A 10,316-nucleotide genomic window follows, 5' to 3' on the forward strand; every position below is an offset into this window, starting at 1 on the left:
AGATGTATTTGTACTGAAGAATGCAAAACGTCTCATAAAACTGATCACACACACACACACACACACACACACACACACACGATTACAGTGAACAGACCAAAGACACACTGCAGGTTACAGTGTGTCTGTCGGTTCTCCAGCACAATATCTCAACATTCATAAATCAAGATTTACTGGAGAAGAGAAATGACTGAAGAGATTAAGACTGAAAAGTTGATCAAAATGAAGTGAGTTTGTGCTTAACCCCTTACCTGTCACCGCCTTTTTCGTATCATATATTTGAGTAATCATCATAAATTAGGTATCATTCGAAAGCTTACGAACTCAAAAATCATCCTGTAGAAACTGTTTTAAAATCGGATGTTGCGTTACCATGGAAACGGTACTCTGAATTCTTCTAGCGGGCTCCTCCCCCTATAGTTTCATATTACAACATTTATTTTAACTACTTTATAATCAAAATCTTTTCTAATCTTGACAAAACACATATCGTCGGAAAGGTCTGAGTCTCAAGGTTCTATATTTGGTCACATAGAAGTGATATTTAGACAGAAATTGTGTCCTTGTTACAAGAAAATACAAAAAAAAATCAATGGAATGTGTCACCCGGTGGCGATTTTTGGTACAGCGCCTAAACAAAATCTCATGGGGACTTCAAATTTGGAACACAACTAGGTGAGACACATGGCTTTGATTTTATAGTAATTTTAAAATATATATTTTATATAAAATAAAATTAAAAATATTTAGTGAGGTATTTTTAATTTGCAGTAAATTCAAACTTCCATAACTTTTTTCATAATTTCACTTTTGAATTGGTTTCACTTCAGCAATAATCTGCCGAGTGTCTCTTTAAAACAAGACCAAACGTAGCTCTATAGTCCAAAGCGTTCTTGAATTACAGCCATTTAAGTTTGGATCGTGCATTTCCACGTCTGTTCTCAAAAAGGGGGGAGACAGTTAAAGGGTTCAAACAAGAACAAATAATCTTTTTTACTGAATTAAGTAGATTTTTTCTGACCAAACTCACTGTGTCTTGATTGAAGAATGTTTATATATTTGTGCCGGAGAACCGGACAGAAACTCTGAAGCTTGTGCAGTGCGGTTTCAATCCTCCAAGCGATGAAAATATAAAGTTCTGAATGTTTGTTGAGTTGTTTACGGCACATTAAAGCGGATCTACAGACAGAAATCACACGCTGTTTGTTTCCTGGAATCCCTGCATCTTCAGCTCCTGCCGTTTGAGTTTGCTAATGGCACAGTAAGGCATCTGAAGTGGGTACAATCGACATCAAGCCTTTGACACGGACAACACGAGCCCTTATTAACACTGAGAACCAGATCATCACTGATGGTGTTCATAATCTCATAATCCATCATAATCTACAGCCTCTCATGGTTATCAAGACATCTGCACATCACACAAAACTTCACACATAATAAATACTTATGAAAATAATAAAGGGGGGATTTGACTCTTCTCAAACATGGTATAGATTTACAGGAGACGTAGAGACTCATATGGACCAGTTTTATGGGACTTTTTTGGGGTGAACTAAACTACCGGTCAAAAGTTTGAATAATTACGATTTCTGTTTCTGAAAGAGTCTCATGAATCTGATCATAACTCCAGTAATCAGTGAAATATTCCAGTTTATATGAATATACAGTAAAGTGTCATTTATTCCTGTGATCAAATCATCATTACTCCAGTCTTCAGTGTCACATGACCCTTCACTGATCATATATGAGGATTTTGGTTTGTGATATATTAACATTTAAATGTTTAGAATTAGTTAGGTCATAAAAAAAGAAAGAATTTAATACTTTTATTAATCAAGGACATAATAAAGGAGACCTTTTATGCAAAATTTACTCTAACATGGTGTTTGAACATAAATGAGTGTTACACAACCAGCCTATAATGATAAAATCCACCCACTTCTTTTTTTTAAAATCCCTATGAATCATAAGCAGTGTCTCAGAACAAGCCGTTTGCAGATTCTAACAGTGTGACATCACATTGCTTAGGCCCCGCCCACGACTGCTGACAGACTCCTCCTATTAGCATAGACTCCACCCACGACTGCTGACAGACTCCTCCTATTAGCATAGACCCCACCCACGACTGCTGACAGACTCCCCAAATTAGCATAGACCCCACCCACGACTGATGACAGATTCCCCCTATTAAAATAGACCCCACCCACGACTGCTGACAGACTCCTCCTATTAGCATAGACCCCACCCATGACTACTGACAGACTCCCCCTATTACCATAGACCCCACCCATGACTGCTGACAGACTCCTCCTATTAACATAGACCCCACCCACGACTGGTGACAGACTCCACCCTATTAGTATAGACCCCACCCACGACTGCTGACAGACTCCCCCCTATTAGCATAGACCCCACCCACGACTGCTGACAGACTCCACCCTATTAGCATAGACCCCACCCACGACTGCTGACAGACCCCACCCATGACTGCTCACAGACTCCCCCTATTAGCATAGACCCCACCCACGACTGATGACAGATTCCCCCTATTAAAATAGACCCCACCCACGACTGCTGACAGACTCCCCTTATTAGCATAGACCCCACCCATGACTGCTGACAGACTCCCCCTATTAGCATAGACCCCACCCACGTCTGCTGACAGACTCCCCCTATTAGCATAGACCCCACCCACAACTGCTGACAGACTCCCCCTATTAGCATAGACCCCACCCACGACTGCTGACAGACTCCCCCTATTAGCATAGACCCCACCCACAACTGCTGACAGACTCCCCCTATTAGCATAGACCCCACCCACGACTGCTGACTGTCTTCGCCTTATTATCGTAGACCCTGCCCACTACTGCTGACAGACTCCCCCTGTTAACATAGACCCCACCCACGACTGCTGAAAGACCCCCCCTATTAGCATAGACCCCACCCACAACTGCTGACAGACTCCCCCTATTAGCAAAGACCCCACCCACGACTGCTGACAGACTCCCCCTGTTAGCATAGACCCCACCCACGACTGCTGACAGACTCCTCCTATTAGCATAGACCCCACCCACGACTGCTGACAGACTCCTCCTGTTAACATAGACCCCACCCACGACTGCTGAAAGACCCCCCCTATTAGCATAGACCCCACCCACGACTACAGACAGACTCCCCCTATTACCATAGACCCCACCCATGACTGCTGACAGACTCCTCCTATTAACATAGACCCCACCCATGACTGCTGACAGACTCCCCTTATTAGCATAGACCCCACCCATGACTGCTGACAGACTCCTCCTATTAACATAGACCCCACCCACGACTGCTGACAGACTCCTCCTATTAGCATAGACCCCACCCACAACTGCTGAGAGACTCCCCCTATTAGCATAGACCCCACCCATGACTGCTCACAGACTCCCCCTATTAGCATAGACCCCACCCATGACGTCTGACAGACTCCTCCTATTAGCATAGGCCCCACCCACGACTGCTGACAGACTCCTCCTATTAACATAGACCCAACCCACGACTGCTGACAGACTCCGCCCTATTAACATAGACCCCACCCACGACTGCTGACAGACTCCCCCTATTAGCATAGACCCCACCCACGACTGCTGACAGACTCCTCCTATTAGCATAGACCCCACCCATGACTGCTGACAGACTCCACCCTATTAACATAGACCCCACCCACGACTGCTGACAGACTCCCCCTATTACCATAGACCCCACCCATGACTGCTGACAGACTCCTCCTCGTACAGTCGTGGGTGGGGTCTATGCTAATAGGAGGAGTCTGTCAGACGTCATGGGTGGGGTCTATGCTAATAGGGGGAGTCTGTGAGCACCCACCCACGACTGGTGACAGACTCCACCCTATTAGCATAGACCCCACCCACGACTGCTGACAGACTCCACCCTATTAGCATAGACCCCGCCCATGACTGCTGACAGACTCCACCCTATTAGCATAGACCCCACCCACGACTGTTGACAGACTCCACCCTATTAGCATAGACCCCACCCACGACTGCTGACAGACTCCGCCCTATTAACATAGACCCCACCCACGACTGCTGACAGACTCCACCCTATTAGCATAGACCCCACCCACGACTGTTGACAGACTCCGCCCTATTAACATAGACCCCACCCATGACTGATGACAGACTCCCCCTTTTTACATAGACCCCACCCATGACTGCTGACAGACTCCGCCCTGTTAGCATAGACCCCACCCACGACTGTTGACAGACTCCGCCCTATTAGCATAGACCCCACCCATGACTGCTGACAGAATGTTTCCAACACTGATAATAATCATAAATGTGTGTTGATCATCAGATCCTTATATGAGAATGATTAGTGAAGAGTAACACAATAAGATGTGAAAGAGAACTGAGTTTAATAATCACGGATGCTCCGTCTGACACACAGCTGTGCGCCTGCTTCGGGTGTGTGTGTGTGCGCTCAGAAAACCATATATCAGAAGTTTACACTGATAAGGCTTTAAAACACATGCAGATCATAAACTCTCATGATGATGAAGAACTGCAGTGTCACGTGAGCGCGATAGAGATGATCATCAAAAACAAACAGATGTTGTAGTTTCTGGCAGAGTATCTTTACAGGCTCCGCCCTCTTCTGAATAGGGGGGCGGGGCAGCCGCTCATTTGCATTTAAAGACACATGCATGAAAACAACATGTCTGAAATGGGCATTTACCTGAAAAATTGGCATTTACAACATGATATTGTGAGGTATTTTGAGCTGAAACTAAATCCTCATATGAGAATGATTAGTGAAGACTGGAGTGATGATGATTTGATCACAGGAATAAATGACACTCTACTGTATATTCACAGGGGCTGCATCCCAATTCGCCTACTTATACTACGGCCTAAAAGTATGTACTCTTTTTGTGAAGAAAAAGTGCATACTTTTGAGTGTGTAGCAGAAAAGTATGCAAGCTTTGGGACGTACTACTTCGTCATCTTTAACGGACTCTGTTACGTGTGTCCCGTCACCGTTTAAACTGCCCTGTCAATCATCGTCACAGTTCAAATCCTCCACATTCAATTTAATTTTCTACCGTATCGGAGAGAAATATAGTAGCACGTTGATCTGCCATTCGTGGGTCTTTAATGTAGGGACTCCTCTCATGTGTTTGCAAAGTGAATGGCCAAACGTATCATTACAAAAGTTCTCAATGCTGCTGAAGGAGAAATATAATGTGGATAATATTGAATAAATATCTTTTCGTCAGGTTAAATACTGATAATTGCTCACTCAAGCCCCTTTATCTAATCCTCTCTACTTAGCCGTCAGACTCGCGTAACCGTCATGTTTGTAGTTTTTTTTAACACTTTTTATCCGCGTTTGTAGTTTTCGCAATGGGTTGTGGGCAATATCATAGTGCGCATCGATCTGCACTTCGAATTCTGACCGGAAATAGTAGACCATCCGGGAATCTTTGGAATACTCTTTTCAACATCCTACGATTTGGGACATACTAATTCTTTTTTCGAATACTATTTAGTATGCGAATTGGGACGCAGCCATAGAGAAGAGCTGATCTACACTGGAGGAATATTCCACTGTTTTACTGGATTAGATAAACGCAGCAGGGCGGTGTTTCTACATTTACATTTACATTTACATTTATGCATTTGGCAGACGCTTTTATCCAAAGCGACTTACATTGCATTCAAGGTACACATTTTACATTTTGTCAGTTCTTGCTTTCCCTGGGAATCGAACCCATGACCTTGGCGTTGCTTGCGCCACGCTCTACTGTTTGAGCTACAGGAAAGATATGTATTTCTGTAACGTAGACTCCTCAGGCGAGTCTCCCGCCGGCCGCTGGGTTCTGTCCGCACCAGTACAGCTTCTCCTCCTCCCTCTTCTTCCTCCACTGGCAGAGCAGGAGCATGCGGAAGGTCTTCTGGAAGGTTTTGTTGCAGAGCGCGTAGCACATGGGGTTGACGGTGCTATTGACGTAGCACAGCCAGTATCCCAGATGCCAGAGCGAGAGCGGGATGCAGTCGGAGCAGAAGGTGGACACGAGCACCATGATGTTGTAGGGCGTCCAGGTGAGGATGAAGGCCAGGAGGATGGCGCTCAGAGTCTGGGCCGCCTTCTTCTCTTTGATCAGGACCATCCTCTTCCTCTTGGTAATCTGGCTTTTTAGCGTTCCATCAGCGGGTTTGGAAGAAGACGAGGAGGAAGGTGCGTTCACAGACTCGGCGGACGAGAAGGACGAGGGTTTGGCGTCTCCGTTGGTGTTCTTTAGCGGACCGGACGCCGGTTTGAACTTGTACGAAACGCACTTCTTGCTCTTCGTAGGGAAGTAGTTCTGCTCCTCGCCTTCGGCCTTGCGTCTGCTCGCCGGGAAGACGGCGGGAGAGGTGGAGCGCTCCTCGTCCTCGGAGGAGGCGTAGCTGTTGAAGTCGACGGGTTTGGGAGCGTCACTTCGCTCTCTTTCGCTCGTGTGCTTGCAGCCGAAACACGAGCGGAGGGTTTGAGGCTCGCCGCTGGAGTCTGACGAAGAGTTGACGCCTTGGAGCTCCGCGAGGTCTTTGGTGCGTCTCTCGGTTTCCTTGTATATCCGACAGTAGAGGATCGTCATGATGGACACAGGGATGTAGAACGCCGCGATCGCCGTCCCGAAAGTGATCACAGGCTCGGAGAAGAACTGGATCTGACACTGGCGTTCGGGAACCGTCCGCTTTCCTACGAAATACTGCCAGCACAGGATTGGCGGCGCCCAGAGGACGAAGGACACGAGCCAAGCCAGACCGATCATGACGGCCGCTCGCTTCGGCGTGCGTTTGGCTCGATATGTCAGAGGACGGGTGATGGAGAAATACCGGTCGAAACTAATGACCAGCAGGTTCATCACAGAGGCGTTACTGGCCACATAATCCAGCGCCAGCCACAAGTCACAGGCCAGACTGCCCAGCGCCCAGTAGCCCATCAGGATGTAGGAGGTGTAGAGGTTCATGGAAAACACGCCGATGATCAGGTCGGCGAAGGCCAGGCTCAGCAGGTAGTAGTTGTTGACCGTCTTCAGCTGGCTGTTCACCTTGAAGGACAGCATCACCAGGATGTTCCCGATGATGGTGACGAGGCTCACGACGGCCGACACGCTGGCGATGGTCACCACTTCCCACAGGCTGTGTGCGGGCAGGACGTCTGAGGCATTGGCGCTGATGTTCTCGCCGCTCATGATGATCGCAGCGGGTCGGTCCTCCATTCACACGCTGGTCAGCACGGCCATCTCCTGCAGAGACACACACAATGACTTCAGAGGAGGGAATGTCTCAAGATATACCTGAAAGCAGGGCTCGACATTAAAGGGTTAGTTCACCCAAAAATGAAAATTCTGTCATTAATTACTCACCCTCATGTCGTTCGACACCTGTCAGACCTCGGAACACAAATGAAGATATTTTAGTGTAAAGCTGATGCTGAGAAAGGCTTCAGATAGGCCTCCATTGGCATTCAGTACATTTACACTCACAAGACCCATAAAAGGCACTAAAAACGTCGTTACAAAGTCCATCTCACCACAGTGGCTCTACAATCATTTTACGAAGTGACGACAATAGTTTTTGTGCGCAAAAAAAAATCTAAATAACACCTTTATCCAGCTTGTTATTGCCTTCCGTGTGTGTCTCCACGACGCATGCGTGAGAATATGAGCAGATCCGGCGTTCGGGAATCCATGAAATGCCACTTTAGCCCCATTTTGAGAACTACACCGAGACCTAAAGCACGATCAGTGTAGAATTCAACAGCTGAGATACGCGCGTCTTCCTCTGCTCGTGAACAAATCTCTTCTGGGTCATGTGTCCGAACGCCGGATCTGCTCATATTCTCACGCATGCGTCGTGGAGACACACACACAAGACAAGAACAAGCTGGATAAAGGTGTTATTTTGATTTTTTTTTGCGCACAAAAACTATTGTCGCCGCTTCGTAAAATGATTGTAGAGTCACTGTGGTGAGATGGACTTTGTAATGACGTTTTTAGTGCCTTTTATGGGTCTTGTGAGTGTAAATGTACTGAATGCCAATGGAGGCCTATCTGAAGCCTTTCTCAGCATCAGCTTTACACTAAAATATCTTCATTTGTGTCTGAAGATGAACGGAGGTCTGACGGGTGTCCAACCACATGAGGGTGAGGAATTAATGACAGAATTTACATTTTTGGGTGAACTAACCCTTTAAGCTTGAGTAAATCTGTCATTCACAAAATTTGCTTGTCCGGAAAATGTTTTATTTTTTTTGTGTGTTGTAAATAAAATGTATTCGGTAACACTTTACAATAAGGTTGTATTAGTTAACATTAGTTAATGCATTAGTTAACGTGAACTAATAATGAACTGCACTTCTAAAGCTTTTATTTATCTTTGTTAATGTTAATTTCAAAATGTACTAATGCATTATTGAAATCTTGTTAATGCACTGTAAACTAACATGAACAAACCACGAACAGCTGGATTTATATTAACTAATGTTAACAAAGATTAACTAATGCTGAACAGAGGTGTTGTTCATGGTTAGTTCATGTTAACTAATGCATTAACTAATGTTAACTAATACAACCTTATTGTAAAGTGTTACCATTTATTCTGAAGTAATATTCTCACCAGTGTTCAGTCAGCTTTGACATATTTTAATCTGCATATTTGTGATATTTTTACCTTTTATAAAGGGCATTTTCTCCCTAATCTTATTAAATATAGGCTATGTTTCAGTTTTCCTTTTCAGAGACACACACAATGACTTCAGAGGAGGGATTGTCTCAAGATATTCCTGAATGCAGGGCTCGACATTAAAGGGTTCCTTCAGGGATTTAGCATTAGGCTTTGTATCAGTAGAAACCCAGTAGTATATTCAAATTATGGTACTTTCCCCCCTCATATCCCCCTGAGACGAGAGAATTATGCATTGTATTTCTGGAAAAATTCCTCTGATGACGCAAATATCGTCATTTTGCGTCATCAGAGGATTTTTTGGCCAGAGGCAAAGACTACAGCCACTAGATGGAGCTGTTCCGCATGTTATCAACCCACCCAAAGGGGAGAGATCTCACAGGTGGCGCAGGTGACCGTCTGTATGAGCGAGTCATTGAGTCGATTCGTTCAAACGGATGATTCATTCAGGAATGAGGCAGTCGTTTACGAACAGGTCATTGAATCTTTGATTCAACCGATTCATTCAAACACTGAATCATTCAGTAACACACACACACTGATGCTGTGAGACGGGTTATGGTTCTGCTGTGATCTTTGTTTGGAACTATTTTCACTGCTGTAATAGAACAAAAACACTCAACATTGCATCTAAAATGTAAGTGACTTAATGTTAATAATTGATTGTGGAACTGTCGTATGAAATCAGTGTCATGGTCAGACGTGATGGTATTCAAGAAAACAGCACTCTTGGTAATGTGACGTTGCAACTGATTCATATGTTATAAATATAATAAACTCCACATTTCTACATTTCTACATGTTTACGGCAGTGTGTTAACGGAGTTTCTCTGTGTGAGCGCCGCACATTTGTTGTGATTTCTCCTAGAGAGGCAGCGCGAGCGTCAACAGCTCAACCGTCAGCTCATTACATTATATATTATTATCCACTATCGATCGCCGCTTACACTAATGAATGCAGAATCATTCTTGCACTTTGGTGATTCCCTAGTTATTTTTTGTTATTGACGTTTTATCAGGCTACTTGTCCGATCGGGCAAATAAAATTCTCTTTCACTTGCCCACTTAAAAAAATCCACTTGTCCCGGACAAGCGTTAATGTCGAGCCCTGCCTGAATGCATACTGAAGAGAAACAGACTTTAGGACCCAGCGGAACGGCTCATTTGCTCCATATAGAGCTATAAGGCCACTCTGTAAAAAAATGTGCTATCACAACTTTTTATATTTTGTCAAATCAACTTTGATTTCACACCTACTTTGTTTTGTACAGACGAAAAGAGGCAGTCTCGGTCTGGATCAAACTGAGCAAAGGTTCGGTTCGTTTCTAGTGTGAAAGCATTTTCTGTACGGTTCGGACTTTCAGAGCATTTACAGGAAGTTCCTGTTTATGTTTAAATATTATAATGTTATTTTTAAATCTCATCTCGGCTGTATTGATTATGAAAAGTGCAAAGATGCGTAATATGTCAGAAGACAGAAGGTCAGAAATGATTTTGACCACTTCATTAAGTTTTGTTTTGTAGAAAGCCTTTCTTTAAAGTTAATTTTGTTTTGTATTAATTGTATCTTAATTTTAATCA

General features: G+C 44.4%; 1 protein-coding gene across 1 annotated transcript; it reads right to left on the minus strand.

Annotated features, from left to right (window-relative positions):
* Positions 1 to 5,854: 5,854 nt before the first annotated feature.
* chrm5a (cholinergic receptor, muscarinic 5a) lies at positions 5,855 to 7,222 on the minus strand (the record flags this gene model as incomplete). The annotated part of the gene is made up of 1 exon (XM_079833963.1): positions 5,855 to 7,222. The coding sequence occupies exon 1, from the start codon at positions 7,112 to 7,114 to the stop codon at positions 5,855 to 5,857; it is 1,260 nt and encodes a 419-aa protein (XP_079690089.1). The 5' UTR covers positions 7,115 to 7,222.
* Between the last annotated feature and the right edge of the window lie 3,094 nt (positions 7,223 to 10,316).

This window comes from Gobio gobio (genome assembly GCF_949357685.1).
Source record: "Gobio gobio genome assembly, chromosome: 13".
NCBI lineage: Eukaryota > Metazoa > Chordata > Actinopteri > Cypriniformes > Gobionidae > Gobio > Gobio gobio.